This window comes from Apostichopus japonicus, chromosome 4 (assembly GCF_037975245.1).
Source record: "Apostichopus japonicus isolate 1M-3 chromosome 4, ASM3797524v1, whole genome shotgun sequence".
Classification (NCBI taxonomy): Eukaryota; Metazoa; Echinodermata; class Holothuroidea; order Aspidochirotida; family Stichopodidae; genus Apostichopus; species Apostichopus japonicus.
The window spans coordinates 2,101,206-2,124,088 of NC_092564.1; the positions used below are offsets into that span (position 1 = coordinate 2,101,206).

The 22,883-nt window shown below is 39.5% G+C and overlaps 3 protein-coding genes across 8 annotated transcripts in view; 2 read left to right on the plus strand and 1 right to left on the minus strand.

Annotated features, from left to right (window-relative positions):
• LOC139966110 (cysteine sulfinic acid decarboxylase-like) overlaps positions 1–16,854 on the minus strand; it is a 28,810-nt gene extending 11,956 nt beyond the window's left edge. The window contains exons 1-2 of one of the 4 annotated variants that reach the window (XM_071968813.1): positions 16,697–16,854; positions 1,188–1,354 (exon numbers count right to left, since the gene is read on the minus strand). In XM_071968813.1, the coding sequence (XP_071824914.1) occupies positions 1,188–1,323 (136 nt within the window). In that variant the 5' untranslated portion in view covers positions 1,324–1,354; positions 16,697–16,854. Of the gene's footprint in view, positions 1–1,187; positions 1,358–5,128; positions 5,377–16,696 lie in introns of those variants that run through there. The other 3 variants (XM_071968814.1, XM_071968811.1, XM_071968810.1) reach the window with 3 other exon arrangements.
• LOC139966108 (DNA annealing helicase and endonuclease ZRANB3-like) overlaps positions 5,652–22,883 on the plus strand; it is a 48,615-nt gene continuing 31,383 nt past the window's right edge. The window contains exon 1 of one of the 3 annotated variants that reach the window (XM_071968807.1): positions 5,652–5,838. In XM_071968807.1, the coding sequence (XP_071824908.1) occupies positions 5,831–5,838 (8 nt within the window). In that variant the 5' untranslated portion in view covers positions 5,652–5,830. Of the gene's footprint in view, positions 5,839–20,819; positions 22,386–22,883 lie in introns of those variants that run through there. The other 2 variants (XM_071968806.1, XM_071968808.1) reach the window with 2 other exon arrangements.
• Positions 17,351–20,198, plus strand: LOC139966112 (uncharacterized). The gene is made up of 2 exons (XM_071968818.1): positions 17,351–17,859; positions 18,954–20,198. The coding sequence occupies exons 1-2, from the start codon at positions 17,571–17,573 to the stop codon at positions 19,202–19,204; spliced, it is 540 nt and encodes a 179-aa protein (XP_071824919.1). The 5' UTR covers positions 17,351–17,570; the 3' UTR covers positions 19,205–20,198.

The following is a 22,883-nucleotide window of genomic DNA, read 5'->3' on the forward strand; positions in this document are numbered from 1 at the left end:
ATGTAGGAGAAACCTTGCAAGGGCTCATGGATTACGAGTTTCACGTCGGGTGACTTCCAATTCAACATCTAATAACTCTAATTGGAATCTTTTCTAAAAGCGGACGGGATTATATTGCCGTCGGTTACTTGGGATTTCAAAGGCAGCATGGCAAGTGGTACTGCCCTAGACAATTATGGATTTTTGTAATGAGTAATTAAGGGGAAAACAAGAGGACAACGCGACTATTCCCCATGAACCAAATATACAAACAGCTAACAAACCAAACATAATTATGGGTTTTTTTTCTCGAAAATCGCAATTACTAAAAGTGAAAGCTCATTCATTGAGATGGTTTTCATTCATATTTGAGAGTTGACATTACACAACTGTGAACGCTATATCGCTCCTAATGAGCCAACCGCCGGGAAACGCCTGTCAGTTTTACTTTTCATTTGCTTATGACAAATGTATGTATTTTAGATCCTCCTGCAAGCAGGAACTCGCGAAGAAGCCACCATTGGCTTATCATGTGTAGTATCTGTTCCCTTTCGAGGGGAATGGTGATGCACACCCGACGATGATCACACAGTCACAGTACCGATGCAAGGGGACTGGGGTTGAGAGCGGATCAGTCGTTCGGTAGTTTGGTTTTCGTGCCCAGGTTCTTTCCTGGGCGACTTTTTCTTAAAAAGTTTCATTGGCTTATCAAAGCCGCAAGCTGACCGAAAGTCAGTCTCTTAGATTCATCCATGATTATGAATTGTCAACAACTCTGTAACTGGACGACATACATTATTAATCTTGGAGTGACTCGAACTCGGGACCTTATGATTGAAAGGCACCGGCGTTAACCACTGAGCTAACACTCCTAAGACGTGCGATTTCGACTATATCCTTCAAAAGTATTCATGGAAATTCATTGTCACTACTACCCCTGGCCAGCTGTCATATTGACTTTACTGACAAGTAGGATTCAGTAAGAGCAAGCGGGAGATATTGATTTGAATTTGAATGTATTGTCCACAATCGGAAATTACACAGGTCGTAAACGAAAAGGGAAGAATATTCATTAAATTCTATAGGCAAAATGGCACTAAAAGAAAAACAGCTTTGATCGCAAGTGACCGTTCACTACCGAATTTTGGGTATAAACATTAATCCTTTTTTTTTTTTACTGTATACTTGAAACTGAAAGATAGACTTACCTTTATTTTCTTCTTTCTTCCCATCTTCAAGGACATCGTGAACAATTAGTTCGAACACACGTCGAAGGAACGTCGTATTGTTGTGTGGATCTTTGTGTGAAATCCCATTCTCGTGACCAATGCGGCTGTCAGCCATTTTACTCGATGATTCTGTCAAAGTTGAAAAGCTGCTGAAAGATACACGATATAATCAACGTTTTACGAGAAACAAGTCCGCACAATGTACGAGTTGGTAATAACCATATGACAAAGTTTTAATTTGGGATTTTGAGACGGTCGGATCTACATTACTGTATGCGTTTAATCAGAATATAGTTTTGTAGGGACTTGTAATAGGGTGCGGGTCATGGGCGTCTGCGGAGTGGAGTGGGGAGCTAGGGGATATTAGAATAGGAAACTTGAGAGCATGAATTATCTTAATATGCTATGCTTCCCGGGGTGTCGCATCCCTTCATTCTAGAGTGCCTTTATCAGAAAACATTACATATGTTATAAAAGTGATAATATCACAGATAGGGTCCCCAGGGCCTCCACCCGGGGTTAGAATATATTCTGAAGAAATTGTAAAGCCAATACAAAGGATGCCGTCCTAGTTAGAAAATTGAGGGAAGAGGGCAGAAACATACTCATTTCCACCTGCCCCCAACTTTTCCAGACTAAGGACAATGCTTCCCATTTGAGCCCCTGTTTTAAGCAGTATAGTGTCATGCAATGACACCCCCTCTTCCCCCACCTCCATTGTAGGTCGGTGAAAGAAGTTCAGTCGGAGAATTTCAAAAGTTTAAAGTATTTATTAGCACAATCTTGCGTTTAGACCGAACTTAGACCTGATTTATAGTTTAAAAACGCCTCAGATTGTACCATCTGACCTCCAAATATTATTTTTCGGTGGAAGGATACCCATACCCCTACATGTGAGTCACATTCAACGAGTCCACAACCTCACGTCTCATTTTTAAAATCTTTGACCGGCCAACCTATAAAATTAGGTTCACGAATGCCTATACCTATTTGACATTTTGAATCCACCAACCCCCCCTCCCCCATCACACACACTAACACATACACGATTGAATCCAGTGCATGCAACTGTTTCTATACGCTTATATGAACTTCATTTGCAATACCCTGTTAATGGTAAACGGGTGGATTTCGTGCTTAAGTCAGTGGAGGTAAAGTTTCATTTGATTACGGGAAACTTGGAGGCAAATTCTAGAAGTTTCAAAAGTTCTTTCGTAGAGGCTCTATATGTTTTATGTAGGCCTATCAGTTTCAGCCCCTATATCAGTGCCCCAATGTTTTAACTAAGAAAATTGAGGCACAGTCCCCAACACGGCCCGCCCACTCAGCTCATTCCCGCCCCTCCCCCTCCCAGCTACGCCCCCAGTAGGTCTGGGAAGGCCTGGGAAGTGCCATTTCTGGTAATCTGGGACGCATTTTTCACCAGATACACACAGAGAACACAGTTACTACTGTAATTCTTAAAGTTTTGTACCGAAGTAAGAACTGGATCCGATTTTTCAGATTTGTCAGCACGATCCAGTATTTACTGTGGTACACATTGAATATGAAGTCTGCCCATGCTTCCCATCTTGAGATTTCATGTTTACAAAGTTATCACAATTTGACCACTGGTGACCCCAGATGACCTTTGACCTCCACCAATAACAATATGCTTCTTGTACTTAATGTGGTACTTCTACACACTAAGTATGAAGTTGATCTGACCTTCCCTTCTTGAGATATCGTGATTACAAGGTTTTCATAATTTGATCCCTGGTGACCCCAAATGACCTTTGACCCCCACAAAAACAATAGGCTTCTTGTACTTAATGTGTTACTTCTACACACCAAATATCAAATTGGTCTGACATTCCCTTCTTGAGATATCGTGTTTACAAGCTGGGCGCCAAAAACACACACACACACACACATACGCCATCATGAATGCATAGGTTACGATTATCATCGAAACCAAAAACACAAAATACCGTAACAATATTTCCAAAATTATTCTTTTCAACACCTCAATCACTGCTACTCCCAATGCAACCTCCCTCGGTACAACTTTCGCTAGCAAATTATCGTTTAATCTGCACTGTAACAGAACTGCAGGACGCTGCTGCTCCCACCTTAAATCCATTCAAATCCTTTCACACAAATATAACTTCCCTCCGAAAACCATTATCCAAATCTATAAACCAAAAGTAAAACCGATTCTCAGTTACGGGAGCATCTCCCTGCTTACCATTTCTAATCCCAGTAAGCAAATTTTAAACAGATTCCACATCACAGCTTTTCGACTTGCACTCAAAATCCCTTCCTAGCCTATATTGCTACTTCGCACGTTCTCCGTGCAGGAAACACAAAATATATTTTCACACTACTTGAAGAATTCAATACCAAGTTAAACAAAAACAACCTCGAGAACTACGCATGCCTGACGTTTCGATCCTAGCAGGATCTTCTTCAGAGGCTCCTCTGAAGAAGATCCTGCTAGGATCGAAACGTCAGGCCAACTTACTTTTACACATTCTATTACACAGGCTCTCTAGTGTATAAGCAGTTTGCTAACAGTTTTATTTTATTTTGATATAAAGAACAAAACAAACAATTCCGATAATGTCCGACTTATTAAAAACAAGAAGTATAGCAACCACTCCATTCCCAAACAATCGAAACCGTCCCTCTCCACAATCATGCAGTACTTAAAAATTCCTCTCCTTTAGAAATCCCTAATTGGCTCTTCGACTCCAACCTCGGGTATGTTTATGGCTATCTATACAACATAGGCCTAATTATATAAGACTTCATTTACCAGCAATTCCCTGACTGAACAAAGACAACTTTTCCAAGAAAAAAAAGTGTCTATTCTATAAAATAAAACAATCTTATCATTCCCCGTAGGACCTCTCGCGATGTCGACCAGGGGTTAAAATCCTTTTGCTACACCAATAACTAGGCCTAGCAAGAACCTGCCATGATGAACATAAGAGGAAAACTGCCAAGCTACGCTAACTTATGACATAAACTAAAACCACATGACTGCACAATAGTCTACAATAGTTTACAAAAGCATTGGACTTGCTAAAGTCGTCGCTATGAGGGTGCACAGAACCAAATAACAGAACAAATACAAAGTTACACTCCACTACACTTGTAAGTAGACCACAATGAACCGTGGCAGACTGCTAACAAATGATGGTGCGGTGTTGCATTGCAAGTATGTACAGTAATATGATCCATTGTAAAAATGTTCCATAAAAATGTTCAAGGAAATATCTTACCTCAACGTGTCTTGGCAGTGTATATATCAGTCTTTATCGTTCACCGAGCTTTTATCTAAGATGTATGCTCAATTTTAAAAGTAACCCCTCTCCCGACACTGACCGGTAGGCATGCAGGCTGGGTCCTAGGGGCCGGGTGCACCCTCCACTTTCAGACTAGCGTTCTCCCACCCTTACCCCTTAATTTGTCCCACTATCATGTGAACAAGAAGTTCACAAGTAACATGCACATGAGTATTGTGCCCCTCCTTCAATTAGTGGTGCCCCTCAATAAATCATTGGTGCCCTCCAACTCGGAGTACCTGCTCCACAGGGGTCCCTACATTTCGTTCTAATCAAAATTTTGCATAGTGAACAATACAGAGGGCTGGGCTTTGTGTCTATGTATCTAGTTCAGGGTCTAACGTAAGATTGTACATACTTACTTTTTATTAAACAAAATCCTACCAATTTCAACAATTTGTGAACAATTGCTATAGGATAATGGTTATGCGGGTTATGCACCCGCAAATCACCAAGACCTCAATATTTTTTTTTGCGCAAATGCACTCTTCCAACCGCAGTCTACCACCCAGTCGATTCACTATAGCTCTGGTTTCACTTATCTGAAACAAACGTTGCCGATCGAGGAAACAGTTACATTCATTAACTCACCGTGTGGAAGCTACCATGCGAAACCCGTACTGTTTACAGCTGTCGAGAATTAGGCGATTGAAATGTTTACGAACTTTCATATCCCTGTATATGAAACTTCTCATTGCCATTCTGTATAAAATAATCCAATTTACGACATATGTACTGCACGTTCACCAGTGTTGCGCAAACTACATCTACTTTCATGAAGGTTTGCTATGGCGTGAATACATACAATGTGCTACTATACACCGCTCATGTAAAAGAGTTCCGTTGAGGCCACGTATAGTTAAGTCTACATTTGTATTACATGTTGCATAGTACATGTAACGTGTGTTAGTTCAAGATATTGTAAACATGTATTTGTACCGCACGTAATCCGTTCAAAGGTACAGCGGGTGAACAATGCTTATAGTCCAGTCAATCTATGATTTAACCTTAAACAAATTGCAACAGAAGTTATTTCAACGCAAATTGATAGAATAAATTCGTCTTAGTAACATACTAAAAATCGACATTTGCCAATTTCCGAAATTTTGGCTAGAAAAAGAGACGGTTGTGTCGATTTTACTAATGCTTCTTATCAGCTACAGTAAACAATTATATAGCCGTTGCCGTGGCTACAGCCTACTGCTTACACTCGCGCACGCTCGGTCACGAAAACCTTTGACTTGAGCAAGGATGTAACGTTTTTGAGTCTTTGCTATCTGTTATCTGCGTGGAATGTTCAGGTTAGGAATAGATGTACATTTTTGTTATACGTAATAGCCATTGCGTTTCTGTAGTGTAAAATCAATTGAATATAGCACAAAAAGAAAGAAAATAATCGAAAGAATAGCTTCGCTAAACTGGTGTTAGGCTGGTATTACACACAAAATACATGTACTGATGTAGCCTATATCACTGACATTGGAGGCCTAGTTACATTTAGACTTGGACCTTTTCTAAATTCGAACTCCATGCAAATAGAACATTTGCTGGTGTATATTTTAATTTACCACAAGGTTACAAAGAAACCTAACCCCCAATTACCATTTACAAATGCAGTCTGGCTAGTTTCGCACGAAATACGAACGTATAGGCTAGCATAACGTTAGGCCTAATGTTATAAGCGAATGAACGGTCGATAAAGGACGTAATATATTCCAATAAGTCTAACTGCATTCGTTAAAACAGCTGTAAAACCATAAAGTATATAAAACTTGCAAATAAAAAAAAGCGATTAAAACAGGCGTAGTCAGGGTTGCACTCGAAAGCAAAGGTTAGGCTTATGCCGAGATTTCGAAAATTTTGTAGCTACGGATGCCTTTACGTACCATTAGTAATTACGTACAAATTGCTGGAAAAATGAAGAAATCATGGATTTTCTTTATTGATCCACATTAAGTTTCATTTTTCATACATTACTATTAACCAAACCATTATTCATTCGGATTCTTTAGATAACAACCGCATTTTCATCGATGATTAAGATACAATCTTTGTAAACTTTGCAACATAATTGCATACTTTTGAAAATGTCGCTTAAGATAAACAAACGTGACTGTGTCGTCGTATGCTTTTCACTATTTGCTCTTTACGGGGTGTGGGGTGTCATTAGGTTGTATCCCTACCTTCATGCTCTATCAGTAACCTAGTGAACTAAGTAAAGTAAACCTGCACATATATCTTCATTGTACATTTTTGTATTTATTATTTTCTTTATGAGATGGACGTGTGCGTCATCTGTCAGATTTCTTTTGAAACTGACTGCGACCCTGACGTGACATTGCGAAAGAAGGGTGTTCAAGGTATTATTGAGGCAAGCCAAGAACGTGGTGATGAACTTACCATATCTGTTGGACAGAGGGTTCACCAAAAAATGTCGTAAACCATATTGCAATAAACGATCCATTATTAGCGATTTGAAACCAAATGTAGAATGCGGTTTAAAGCGTAAATTACGTTCACAAACTGAACAGTTTTTGTTTGGTGAACACTGCTTTTTTTGTGGACAAAATGCTGAAGTGAACAGTAAAAAAGGTCATCAGGCCTACCCCGTCAAAACTTTTGAATTTCAAAGGAAAATTGAGTCGGCATGTGACGACCGCGGCCAAGATGACGAATGGGCTAAACAGGTGAAAGCCAGATTTTCACTTGTGAGCGATTTACATGCTGCAGATGCAATCTATCACCAGGCATGCAGCGTTAATTTCAGAACACATAAGCAGCTTCCAAAGTTTTTTCAAGGTAATTCTAAGAGTAAACGAACCCCGAAGATGAACATCAAGCAGCCGCATTTATCAGAGTTGCGGAATATTTGAAAGAAAATGACGAAGTACAAGCTACTCTAACCGATCTAGTCGAAAAAATGAGAGAGTTTTGTACGAACCCTTATAGCACTGTATACATGAGGAAAAGGCTACAAGATCACTTTGGCGATACAATTTTGATAACTGAGGTTAACGGCAAACCAAACGTTGTAACATTCACAAACACAGTATGGTCAATTTTGCAAGAATTTTCAAAGAGACCACGGCATCAAGACGCATTTTCCGAGAAGTTGTTTATAGTAGAGGCTGCTGCAAAACTTATCAAAAGTGATATAAAGCAAATAGAAGCATCGCATTTGAGATATCCATCCTCATCAAGTGTGTCGTCAACTGAACAAAATCTAAAGTTTATTCCTGACAGTTTGAAACTACTCTTAAACACTATTATGGTTGGAAAAGAGAATGATGTGAAAGTATCTTCAATTGAACACGCCCTCATCCAAGCTGCACGACCCAGGGTTTTGATGGCTCCTCTACAAATTGCATTAGGAATACAAATGCATCACCATTTTGGATCTCGGTTCCTAATAGATACTTTGAATAAACTGGGATTCTGTTCTTCGTATTCTGAAGTTCAAAGGTATGAATCGAGCCCAGCGGCATGCCAAGGAATCCATATGCCACCGATTGGTGCAGAACATTTTGTGCAATACGTTGCGGACAATGTGGATCATAATGTTAGGACCCTTGATGGGCACGGTTCTTTTCATCACGAAAGTCATCTAAAAGATTCAGCACGCCAATTTGTTCGTTTCCTCAATCAAATCAATATCCCTCAATATATGACAATTCGTTTTTAATAAAGAGGGGAGTAGGGGGCATGCCCGACTAAAAAGAGAGGGAGCACACTGAAAAAATGTATAAATTGTTACAATTTTGTCACCCCGCGACCCACAAAAATAAAAAAATAAATGTTACTCTCTACCACCGTTCTATAGTTATCCCACCCCACCCTCCCCCCCCCCCCCAAAAAAAGCAAGTCACAAAACGAATCGCCGCTCGGTTAGAAAGTACTAATTGGCTACAGGAAGCGATGTGGGCACTGCAAGTTTAGCTCGATTGCAAATGCATAGTATTCGCTGCTTATTTACAAAAAATGGCAATGTGTAAAGAAGTTAAATTTCAGTTTTAGTGATCAAATCCCTTGTTTTGTAAATCAAGAGATGCCCATACAATGTGATGTCAAAGGAGAGTCACATGTTTTCATACTATTTGCCAGGCAAGTACGTTTTTGATCAATACTCTTATGCCCACGCTAAAGTTATGTAAACATTGTTCACCTAAAATCATAAATTAATTAAATAAGGAAGAAGTTAGAAAACATAAACCTGCACGTACATAGTCCTCTCTTAACTTATGATCACATGGCGATATGGAAAGCGCCCTCACTGTCGGATTCTTTACTATCTAATTTACAACCATTGTTCACTATTTAAAGGTACCGCCGTATGATTTGATTATGCTTTTATTGTAATTAATGTCTTTAATGGCAATATATTAGAATATTTATTGAAAAAATAAACCCGCCGCCATTTTGTATAAAGACGCCATTTTGGTTGGGTTAGACAGTCAGGATCAATGTCGATTTTGGATATGATGTTTATAAGACACTTATCAGTCTAAAACTGCTAAAAAACATTCTGTTGCAATTTGTTTAAGGTTGAGCCATTTTTTGTCATAGATTGACTGGACTATAGTGACGTTTAGAGGTCGTGCAACTGACCTACATAGAGTGTGACCACTTCCGACTTTGCAATTTCCCAAGATCAGGCCCCGAAAAATCCAAGAAATCCCAAGGGCACTGTACTGTATGGATATCTAGCAATATCTAGCGATAGGGATGAAAATCCTAAAATCTTCCCTTAACTGAAGGCAGATAAAGAATCGAAGCCTTCAGTGTGTAATGAACTTGAAACTGTGCGTCTTTCGAAATGAAAAGAATGTGGGGCAAAGTAGCCTAACTCCTATGGGCTCAGACCGTGCTAACCAGGTGGCCCCGACCAAAAGGGGGCCCCGCTATACTGAAGCACAGAAAAAGGGTATACCTATTTGGATAGGGAGGGCCCGTTTTACTGGGAAAGAAAAACTCATGCAAAGACTGAACAAGACAATATACATATTTTCACGTGATATGGAATACGGACATCATGATCATGGGCTCATTGGGTATTAATGTCTGTGTCGAGCTAGTTATGTTATTTATTATTATAATCGAAAACGAAGTATATTATTTAAAACCCAATTCCATCCAATGATGTACTGAGTACAACATCGGGACATATGATTTTTTGAAAAATTCTAAAACAATAACCCACCACCCAACAGACTTGAAACTGCGTTCATTTGAAAAAGAAGGCAGGGCTTTCATATAAATATAATATAAAAGGTAAGAATAAAGATGCCTTCGGTGTATCTGGTAAGTAAAAAAGCACGGGAAATTAGGCTTAGATGGAGACAAAGTTTCAGCCGAAATTAGGTTTATGCTAAGGTTTGATTACTGTATTTGTAGTCTCCATTTTAATCCATACAGTATAGGGGGGCACTTGCCCACTCCCCCTGGAAAATCACAAATGAAAATAAAAGTTAAGCATTTGACATTTCAATGATTTCCCCCAACCGACAGTTCTCTAGTTATGTTCATTGCATACGGACCCATAATGCATTACTGAAATTATTGAAAGTCAAAATCCTAAGACATGAGATCTCAAAATAACCGATGTGTAAATGCAACTTGAACGGGAAGTGTCTTTTCCGACGATCTAGGAGTATTTTTTGGCAAAGAAATCGTTGTGCGCTCCGCGCCAACCGATGGTGGGGCTCCGCTTAGATAGTATCAAGTAGTGTGTTACACCTTTATGACCTACTGACTCCCCCCCCCCCCTGTAAACATTTCTGAGGACGCCCTTGCTTAGACCTCCTGATAGGGGCCCCTTTGGGCCAGGAGCCCGCCAGGCTCATCGTTACACCCGGGTGGAGCATTACACAATAAACAGATAATAGTTACTTATTTCTGTCTCCTTTCAACTATTCGAATTTTTAAAGCAAACAGCAGATATCACATCATATCAGTGAGCAAGAAAATGGCGCTCCGGGATGAACAGCCTCCAACTGTAGATATGTGTAGTGTTCGGTTTCGGAAATATCTGGTATTTCTTCATTTCCTTCAACGAAGATTTTTAGTAGCCGTTATAAGAGGTTTTAATAGATGTACATCAATAAATTAACTGTGTCTGAATTTTCGAAAATTCCCTGACCACCATTCTTCATCATTATTCCCTCCTTGCAATTTTTACCGGTTTGTTAGGGGTTGAAGGTTTTCCTGTATTGGTTGTCCTCAGATGAAAGTTTGTGCAACAATATGGGTATGTTTTGAAGTGAATTTATTCACGAGAATTTGTGAATTTTCAAATTCTGAACAAATAATGGGCTTAAAACCTTGAAAGTGGGGCTTACGGGTATTGTGGGCCGCGACGAAGAATCACCTACAAAAAGCAATGATCCACAGAAGATGCGGTGAGGTCGAACATGATGTGTGACTGGTGACATCTTCAAAAAGGTTATGGATGAAAAAAACTATTGGGAAATTCTTGGTTCTCAGGCAGAAGTGTACATCTGGTTGGTCATTTCAAGCCCGAGAAGTGCCATTTCCGGTGATCTGGGGGGGGGGGGGGGTATCAAAACCAGAAATTATCTTGTACGCTGCGGTGGCGCTCCGCTAAGATAGTAATTCGCGCCCCCCCCCCCCCCCCCCCCGGTTAAAAAATCCTGGATACGCCCCTGATTACCATTGACATAATCATGATGAACACCTTTGCTAGCTTGGTAAATTTGGAACTATTTAATTATTCGCCCGCCTTGTCAGGTGACTGCACGTGATGTATCTTCACATGTCAATCATCACCAAAATCGGAATTTGGAATATGTTAATGAGCTATATCGATGATATGTCGATTTAATTAGGTATATGTCAATTTGAGTTGCTAGAAACTGGTATAAGTCCAAGGCAATTGACTTCTACCGATTTAATTCGACATATCATCGATTTAAACTAGTAGATGTCGATTTAAATTGACATATACCGATTTATTTTACATATCATCGTTTTAAATTGGTATATGTCGATTTAAATATGTCGATTTAAACTGGTATAAGTCGAATTAAATTGGTATATGTCGATTTAAATTGACATATACCGATTTAATTCGACATATCATCGATTTAAACTGGTATATGTCGATTTAAATTGACATATACCGATTTATTTTACTTATCATCGATTTAAATTGTATATGTCGATTTAGATCGATGATATGTAGAATTAAACTGGTATATGTCGATTTAAATCGGTAGAAGTCAATTTAAGCTGCTGGAAACTAGTATATGTCGAAGGAAATTGGTATATGTCGATTTAATTCGGTATAAGTCGATTCCCCACAATTTGAGACTGATTGCCCGCCATAGTGCTGTACTATTTTGGTAGGTTCTACTGCATACACCACTGCGCATAAACGTAAACGGTATATACTGTATTCAAATTTCAAACCAATCCGTTTTACTATATTCATTACAAGTTAACCCAGATTCAAATTTCTTACAAACATTTCAAATGGATGAGCGAACGATCTTGCTAGTCACTGTTTTACTGCTGATGTCGTATTTGAGGCTAATCCAACATCGAAGGCATTTAATATTAGGTCTTAACACCTAGGAAGGTATATGCGTATAGGCTAATGTAACGTCATGATATGCTAGGCCATACGTAAGGGTTCTAGCCTTTTAGTAACTGCCGTAGCAACCGAGTCCAAAATCATCCGTTTCGAAGTAATCATAAATTACCGTTTTTTTGGCCTCTTCAAAAACCTGTGAGTTTGGCGTACAATGAATTATAGTTTATTAGATTTAAGTGGACTGTCATTCAGTTTGTTCTAGTCTCACGAACTTAACGATGACTTTTATGCAGTGTTGGTCGAATCGGTGCGAAGAAAAATAAAATGTGTTTACGTATAGCTTCGTTAGGTAGTGTTTCTGTTAAGAAAGGCCCGGCCTGACATTTGAACAAACACAACGTAGGTATACCCATGGAGCTATAAACAGCTCCATGGTATACCTCACGCCTACTGCACGTTCAAAAATACCAGCCAAATTACAACTGGATAGAGCGGATATTATAACTTAGTCGGAAATCTCAGGTCACCATAAGTCCGCGACCTTTCACATTACATTTATCAAGAACGCAAGAGGGATTGCAGAAACCCCGAAAGAAGGATTATTCTTTAAAACGCACGCAGACTTGAAGTACGAGTACGCGAGCGTTCACACAAACATACATACACACGTACACATGTATGCAAACACACATACACACACATGCACTCAAACCGATGAAAGCATCATACTTCTATGACATCGTGCAATAGCACCAACATAATATTGGGTTAAAATTATCACAAATTCATTTCTATCCAGAGCATATTTTTTTATTCAAAATGGTATCTTAAATGATTTGATTTAATAAGGGATTAATCAACGGTCTAGCGTGCGTTACTCACAGGATTAATGCACGATCGGGGGATAATGCAAGCGATGCACGAGGGCGGAGCCCGAGTGCATCCAGCGATAGCATTAACATAACAACTCCCTGTATATACGATTTGTGCAAACAGATGAATATTTTTTTCAACTCCCTGGTTTAAAGTTGCAGGTAAAACGGCATGTCTATTAATTGTTTATATGAATGAGGAATTGTTATAACGGAACACCATTACTCTTTTAGAGATGTGTAACCATTTTCATTAAAACTTTCCTAGCTTCCAAAATTGTTATTATTTTGAATTCTTATACATGAACTCATACTTTCATTTGTGGCTTCATGATCTGTTACTAACAATGTGTTCAAATTTGTTGTATCACAGTGTTCTTGTGTTTAATTGTTTCTACCTGCAGGGTAAGTTGCATCACATAATTTAAAAAACAAAAAAGCACCCACGGTTACAGTTTACCGTTAATCAATGAATCACAGGTAGTGATGTGTCTGTTGTATAAAGCTTTACAAGATTGATTGCCCCACACAACAAACAATAACAACACCACTGAACTGAACAATGTGGCAACAAACACGTATGTAGATCCCACCCGTACAGTATCCCCACAAAGAAATGTGTAATACCCACACATTTATAGTACTCGTGTCCAGTTTTCTGCACTCGGACTTTAGACCAATTCCAATTTGGTATATCATCTTGCTTGGCAGATCTCTTATTTCTGACAGGGGCGTAGCGAAGGGGTTTTTGTTGGGGGGGGGTGTGGAGAATTTGATTTGCCGACGGATCTGGAAGTGGTGACTGAAATGGGGGAGGGGTCTAAGGGGAGGGGGTGTCCCCCTCCCCTTTGGAAAATTTTTAGTTTTGAAACGTCCTTAGATGCAATCTGGTGCATATTTTAAGTCAAATTTGATATGCCGGCGGATCTGGAAGTGGTGACTGAAATGGGGGAGGGGTCTAAGGGTAGGGGGTCTACCCCTCCCCTTTGGAAAATTTTTAGTTTTGAAACGTCCTTAGATGCAATCTGGTGTATATTTTAAGTCAAATTTGATTTGCCGGCGGATCTGGAAGTGGTGACTGAAATGGGGGAGGGGTCTAAGGGGAGGGGGTGTCCCCCTCCCCTTTGGAAAATTTTTAGTTTTGAAACGTCCTTAGATGCAATCTGGTGTATATTTTAAGTCAAATTTGATTTGCCGGCGGATCTGGAAGTGGTGACTGAAATGGGGGAGGGGTCTAAGGGGAGGAGGTGTCCCCCTCCCCTTTGGAAAATTTTTAGTTTTGAAACGTCCTTAGATGCAATCTGGTGTATATTTTAAGTCAAATTTGATTTGCCGGCGGATCTGGAAGTGGTGACTGAAATGGGGGAGGGGGTCTAAGGGGAGGAGGTGTCCCCCTCCCCTTTGGAAAATTTTTAGTTTTGAAACGTCCTTAGATGCAATCTGGTGCATATTTTAAGTCAAATTTGATTTGCCGACGGATCTGGAAGTGGTGACTGTAATGGGGGAGGGGTCTAAGGGTAGGGGGTCTACCCCTCCCCCTTTGGAAAATTTTTAGTTTTGAAACGTCCTTAGATGCAATCTGGTGCATATTTTAAGTCAAATTTGGCACGGAAGAAGCTCCCGTTTTCCTTTTTCTCTATTCAGCTTTCCTTCTTTCTTCCCCTTCCGCTCTCTTCACCTTTTCTCCTTTTGCCGACAGACCCAAAATTTGCCGACAGCGACCAAATTATTGGGGGGTGTGACACCCCCCCACACCCCCCCCCCCCCCGCTCGCTACGCCCCTGATTTCTGAAGTTTACTCTTTGAGTGTCCAGAATGAGTACTTATGTAAGGAGTCAATGCAGTCTTACACATTTAGCCACACATACAATGAATATCTTCTTGTTTAAAGCAAATCATATGAAGCCAATGCTTTGATTGGTTGCTGCTATTCGTCATATCGGCATAAACGATAGTGGCTTTGTAATTTATATAGAGACTGTGTGTATACGGTAATTCTCACAATATAACTCCATTTCAATTAGATCCTTTCATTGTTCAAAGCCAGTGGCGTAGGAAGGTACTTTTGAGTGGGGGGGCTGAAGACTGATGGCCGGCCTGGGGAGGGGTCTAAGGGGAGGGGGTGCCCCCTTTTTTGATTTTTTTTTGCATTTCCAGGTGGCCTCAGATGCAATTTGGTGCAATATAGCACACTTCAACACCCACTCCAGTTTGTAAATAATTTTGCATTTTCACCTGGCCTTAGATGCAATTTGGTGCTCCAAATGAGATTTTTTTCTCATTTGGAAATGAAAAAGGGGTTTTCTGACTTGCGAAGCGGGGGGCGGAATGATACTTCCGCCCCTCCATATTTTTCACTGGAGGGGGCTGGCGCCCCCAGCCCCCCGGTTCCTACGCCCTTGTTCAAAGCTGTTTCAAAGTTATGGTTACAAAGATAAAACAGTGATCATTAGATGTCATTTTGATCTTAGTAATACAGTGAAAAGCAGTGTGATGTGACAAACATTAACTCACAATGACACAGGCTGTCCTGAAATGACCATTGACCTCAACAACTGGCTTCTTGTACTAAATGTGATACATCAAAATACTAAATATGACATCTGTCCTTGTTAAAATATAGTGATAAACAATGGTTTCCACAATTTGACCCCTGGTGAACTCAAACGAATATATGACCTCCGCCCACAACATATCACAATATCACAATATTGGGACTACTAGCCCCCTTCATCATCTACATGGCTGGCTGGTGAATGCCAGCTGAACATACACTCTCAGGCGTGTATCCAGGGAGAGGCGTTGGGGCGTGCGCCCCCCCGGGTAAGAAAAAGAGGAGAGAAAAAGAAAAGAGAAAAAAGGGAAAAAAGAGGGGGAAATGAAGAGGAAGGAGAGGAAGGAAGGGAAAAGAAAAAAAGAGAAAAAGTAGAAAGGGAGAAAAGGAGGGAGCAGAAGAAAAACGCCAAGACATCGCCAAGATGGTGGCGCTCCGCTTAGATAGTATTTTGCGCCCCCCGGGTTAGAAAATCCTGGATACGCCCCTGCTGACGGTCCACGCGGATCGGTTTTTTAGCGTGGACTTTGCATGTCAGTATTAATTTAAACTATCGAATTAGTTTAATCATGGAGCTATATACGATGACATTTTCAACAATAGCAAACTTGCTTACATTTGGAAATACGACAGCACTCTACCTTGAAGGTACTAATTGGACTTGTGATCTAAGGATTGGAGGTTAGAGTAGTGGCCAGATCATTACGTTGAGACCTTGAGCAAGCCTGCACTTTAAATTGATTGCCTCACTTCACCCAGGTGTATTAATGAGGACCTGCGAGATAACTGTTTAATATAGTTTAGAGCGCCGGTTCGTGGCTGCACCCTATGGGAAGTCCCCCGGGGGACACGTGGACGTGGTGCACTGTGGTCGATATGCATTCCGGATAACTTAAAATCGCAGATTAAGTACAATATTTTCCTTCATTAGGATCATAAGCTTGCCGTTGATTAAAATATTACACAATCTCGGATTTAGTGAATGATTGACGTTTGTACACTATCAATAGCCCAAGTTGAATAACAAACGAACTTTGCACATCGACGTAAATTGTATAGCGACACGTGCAGAACGTATGTGGCTGTATCGATAACATTTGTAACTTTGCTCAAACCAAAATATTTATACTCGTCTTTAATTATGTATATACAGCCTAGAAAGGGAGAATATCAAACTTACTTACCGAAAATGATAGTCTGCGCTATGAGCTGTACAGGTTCAAACGTTTGTGACACTGGCGCACATGATGATCATGAAAGCATGATCAGCATGAAGATACACATAATCATGTGATTGACACGCGATATGAGGTTCATTCAAAGGACTTCTAAAGAGACATGCATATTTGTTTAATAAACTATCTTAACTAAGTTGTGTCACGTTTTGTGGTTTTAGTTCATGTAGTCACGTGGAAGCAAGTCTTGGGAATATTCCGCTATACGTGATAGTGATATAAGAGTAACGGGTCGAAAATGTATAGAGGGCTAGGACATACATAGTATACGGTAAAAAATGTAGCGGAAAGGTATTTGAATTTGGATGCCGAATAAAACTATTTCTAGGCCATCAGCTGAAGGTCGAAATTCGCTTGTTTCGTTCCAGCAACTGCGGGTCTAAAATTTCTCTACAGCATTGAATACATAAATTAACTAAGATTAATGATCCAAAAGTTCTCCATGTACTTTCCTGCAGTTTTTTTGCAATTCCGCTCGAAAGATCGAACTATATTTTTTATTGCGTATGTTAAGAAACCTGCCGTTTAACGTTCAAAAGTTGTGCGCCAGTGAGATATCTGTACCATGTGATATGAATTGTCCAATGAGCCATGAGTTCTGTGTGCAATCTTTGTAGAAAACAACAAACATGGCGGCTCCCACGGGCGTTTGTCAGTCTCCGACACACGGAAATCTACAGTGCTTAGTGCACATTGAATCTGTAAAATTTGAAGCAGTCAAGGCACTGACGAATAAACGATGGACTAAAGTTACTTCCTGCGCTAAAGATTGGCTTAATCTCAACGGCGGAGACAGTGATATCGCCGTACTACTGATTACTCCATGGCCTACTACGATCAAGCGTGTGTTCAACAGCATAGTATGATGGGGTTCCACGATAAGTGTTACAGGCGGTTCATTGATAGCAAGCACATTGCTGCAAGAAAACGGACAGTTCCAGAGGAGACCCCATATGATTTTAAACGAAGAATTGACGGAAAAGATCGAGGAAACCAAGCAGAAGCAAGTATTGCCTGTTCAATTTATTATATGTGGGAAAAGAAACAATACGTTACTCGGCGTTGCAAACGGGTGCAGGACAAGCTGCAGCAGGCAGAGACTTTCGATGGAGGTAAGCCTAAGCATACTACACGACTCTACTTGTACTTCTGTGGCATAGTTGAAGTGTTAAGAGAAGTTGCATAATGCAAGGTCAGTAGCTCTTGAGGGATAGAATCCAAGTCAAAGGGCACAGTGTTGGACCTGAACATAATATAAGTAGTGGCATGGTCATCTGATTTGTTTTGTTATAAGGTGGTAGGAACGGAAATTTGTTTCAAATTCTCCATCTGGGGCACTAGCCTAAGTGTTAAATACAGGCTTCATAGTTTCCTTACTGTGGCCCTTTATTTGAATGATAGAGATATTATATTAGTTAGAAAAATAAGTGTAACGAAGGTGCAATAAGGTTAGGTTTGCAAGGTCTTATGGTCAGCCTGTCTAGCTTTACCAAAATGAACAAGTATCTGTCTCCTTTATTATTAGTAACAGATATAATCTACCATTGTATAATTTAAACCATAACATTAAGAGATAATGTACTGTACTGTCAAAAAAAGCCTGTTTTAATTCTTTTTTGCATGACACTGTTTTGCAAAATTTGAATGTGTCTTTGTTTGTCCATAGAAGATGAACAGATCGCATGGTATATAAATAAAATTGTCTTAGTTCTTATTTGTTCAAACTTACATTTTGATCAACAGAAAATGCAAAACAATTTGCTTTTTTTATTTCATTTTATTAAAGTATTGCTTCGACAAGCAGCAGAGCGGAAAAAAAGATGAGCCCAGATTTTATGAATATTAGAGGAAAAGACCGTGTTGCCATTGAAGTGAGGTACCACTCTCTATGTTGAAGAAACTAGATACAATTCTTGACAAGGAAGACATACAGATCTTGAAATGTAAAGTACTCTCTTCAATGTGTGGTTCATTGAGTGTTCAGGGGTGGATCTAGGACTTTTGGAATATGGGGGTCCTCCCCCAAGGAAAATTAAAAAATTCTCTAAACGCTTTGAGATGCAATATCAGGTTAATTTTTCCATTGAAATTATTAAAGTAAATATTTCTAGCTGAATTGTGATTATATTGGTACCCCATCATAAAATGTGAGACTCAAAAATATCCAATTTCATGGTACAAGGTGTTCTGTTCATCTCCTCTTCAGAGCAGAGTTTACCACCAACAAAAGATGCTCTGATCCAGCATGTTAAGCGCTGCACCAACCAGGCTGCTATTCACAGTAGGGCATTGCAGCAAAGGATTGATGCACTCTCACCAGAGGGACATGGATGGAAACTTGAAAATGATGACCTTATAATCACTTGGATGACGAAGCCACCTGACCCAGATGTTTTGCTTCAGTGTGTCAGCAGTAGCTGTAGAGTCGGCAAATGTCTTAAAGGAAGATGTTCCTGAATGAATGCACAACTACCGTGTACAGACCTATGTAAATATAGAAATTGCAGCAACTTCCAAGAAGATGTTGAGATTGTTGATGCAGGGGAAGATCATTTGGAGGATGAACTGTGATGGTGTTAAATCTTGATATCTTAGTCTGAAATTTTAATCAAGTTTGAAGTTTGTGAAGAGGGTTAACTTTTTCAAAGTCATGTTGTCATTATTTTGTTCTCCAGAGTTTAAAGGAACCAGAAAACATGATCTTATTCATATATTCATTTTAGCTCTTGGTAGTTTTACATAGATTACCCTACCTACCAGACACCTAATGATAAATATCCACATTTTCTTCAAATCACCCTTTTTTTGCTGAGAGGGGAGGGGGGAGGAGGGTGTTATGGGCATGCTTTACCTCTTGCATATTCACAACTACATTTACTGAAGACGATGACGCAAATACCGCGTCCTGAAACCAGTCAGAGATTTATATACTGTTGTTGGGGAACCATCGCCCCTGACCCTGTTCCAATATCACGGTTCTTTCTTGTTTTGCCGTAACATTTCGTTACCTGTTTTGTTCATATTATTACCACGTTTTGTGCATCTGTTCAAGTTTTGACTGAAGGATATTCAAGTCTTTAGTGACTTTTATTTCATCTAATTATCTTCACCTCTACTACGGAATGGACTTTCCCTTTTCCATACCATATCTGACTTCCATGCAGTGAATTGAAGTGGATCCTGTTATAACTAGTACAACTGTCCTTGGATGAACTTTTAATCACTTATTAATTCCTCGCCGCGCCTTTTGATGAAGAACCTGTATCTTGAATCATCGCAAAGGCCCAGCTCTACTACACCATTGAGTGTATCGACCCAGTCTTAATAGATACATTATTTCTTTCTATCTGGGGCTTAAGTTAACTGTCTTCATTATTCACTTATTTGTACCATTCACCTTTATTATTCATATTATTTGTAGAATATAGAACTATTATTATTCAAAATACCATTCGAAACCTTGTCGATCTTTTCTTTTATACGTTAACTCTCTTGGAAACATTTTTTGCAGGAATACGAATTATAAACATGTCGTTTCCGTAACATGGAGAAAGTACCTAGTTTTGCAGAAGACTGCAGAAAGAGTACTAAGGTAACGGATATATACCGACTAACTTTATTTCACATCTACGATATGCCATGATGTCTTAGTGTGCCAACTTATATATTGATTTATACAAAAGAAATAACTCACTGGTCTTGGGGCATTGGTACATCTCACTGTAACTAGGGAGTTAGCTACATGTAAAGTAGAGGCGGAGGGGGTCACATGTGTAAAACAGTTTGGATGGGGAGTAACAATTATGGAGAGGAACTTTTCATTATATGTGTGTATTTACGCATACATGCACAGACGAAATGCATTCATAACATACGGGGAAAATCTAAAAATATTTGATTTATTACAAAGCATTATATCTGAGTTTATTAAAAGTGGTACATTTTTATAATTAAAACCCTTAAGTTATAATGTGCAAAAATTGTATTTCATATTTCAAAGTTGAAAATGTGATTTTTTACCATTTTGGCGAAAATGGAGGTGGGGGGGGGGGGGGGAGGGCACAACTTGTAATGTCTGAAAACAACCCTCACTGACCCTTAGACCAGAATCCTCTTCCACCATTCTTGTAAACCTGACCCAACTATTATACAAAAAAAATATATCAGTCGTAATTAAACATATAAGAAAAGAGTGGTATGTATGCACCACTGTACCAAATCTAACGTTAGCACATGTGTTCCTAATACATAGCATCGTAGCACGTAATGTCTACATAACATACCCAATTTCAAGGGTGCGTTACAAAAATACTGCAGGAAATTTTTTGGAGAACTTTTGATATAATGTTTGTGATGCATTAAACTACCCAAAAATGCATTAAAAGTCTAGACCCGGTGTTGCTGGAACGAAACTGATTTTACAGCCACATTTTGAGCTTCAGCTGATGGCCTATTCCTTCTTTGGTTTGATTATATTTGATTTACATTTATACATTGCGTAGCTCAATGCGCGGAACTATAGTGATAACATGTCTTTCTTTTTGGACTAAATTTGGACGTATTTCTATAAGAACGGAATTTGCCAGGGATGATGCGGTTTTTATTTGAATTATGCAAGTTCATGTTTATGAATAATCATAAACTATCAGATTTTCACATGTATACGACCGTATAGCACATTGTGTGAATTCTCAACGGCGACAAAAACCAGCCTAAGTTTATACTCATACAGAATTGCACTGCGTTGTAACAACCAGTATATCTCCTCAGGAAAATGGAAATAAAGATAAATTGATTAACTAAGGCAGACGTCTACTGATAAAAATCTGTAGTTATGAATAATCGCCAGTGGGCATGGCGTCGGTTTCATCAATGATCATCTGCCCACGATCCTTACGTTAATTTGCTTTTAACTTGGTCTGTCTGTGGTTAAGTTCACAGCTCAGTGGATGGAATATCTGTGGGCCATTATCTGTTGCAAACCTGCATCCCCTATACCTGCCTACTATAACATTAGCTGAATGAACAGTCAATATTTTACACAACTCTCATTTCCACGATCTCCGACTCACTTGGTAAGGTTCGTCCACTGGCAACAGTTATTCTGTTCGTTGTATAGCCTCACCCATGTTTCTGACGGATGGTGATGGCAATTTGGCAGTGGTTGACTGTGTGATTGAAAGACATCGACTGAAATACACAATAGTCTGAAAACTGGTCAATTACCATATAGAATGAATTTATTACAAATATTACACACGACGCCCCTCCCCTCCCCCTCCCACAAATCCTTCCATTCGCTATATATCTACCCTTATGTGACAGTGTCCCCAATTTTCGGAGACATTCCTCGGACTTTCATGTACCCTAGTGACATTAGTCTAGAGGGCCACATTATTACGCAAAACAGTCGGTGGGTATTATAGGGTGTATATGATACCGCCATTTTAGCCGATTTTATTCTACAAACTGGACGTTATTCTGAATACCGTAATGGCCATAAAACTTGTTTAAAGGCCAAAAGAAAAAGAAAACAAATGGACGAAGACGACTTCGAATTCTTGCCGAAGAGTCTACGTAATAAATTACTTCCATTTCAACGAAAAGGAGTTCAGTATGCTATCGGAAAACAGGGAAGGTAATGCTTTCGCAATAAACATGCACTTGCATTGTCGCTTGGCTTGTTGTTTGCAGAAATGAGAAAGGGCATGTCTCGCGTAACCGGTTACTCTTGTGCTAGCTTTCATGTATGGCCAGTGCATATTGGACTGGAAATTTTGCTTGATTTATAACATGACAGCTCGTTTATGGTGGACTTTGAAAGTGTTGCACCAAGAGGCTTTCAACTTGTTTACTCATAGAATCAATTCCTTTACCTTCTATTTTTATAACATGTGCTGTGAGTTATGTAGATTACCTGTACATAAAAAAACATGACAGGCCAGTAACAGTTAGGCCTACATACTTTCAGTTTCAACATTTCCACATCACATTTGTGTGAATCATCACTGTTCAGTAAATAACCTACATACAGAGTACAGTATTTGAAACTGGGAAAAATAAATGAAGACAATAAAAAATGAAGACAATAAATAAATGAAGACAATAAATGAAAACAAAAATGCTGCAGTAATCA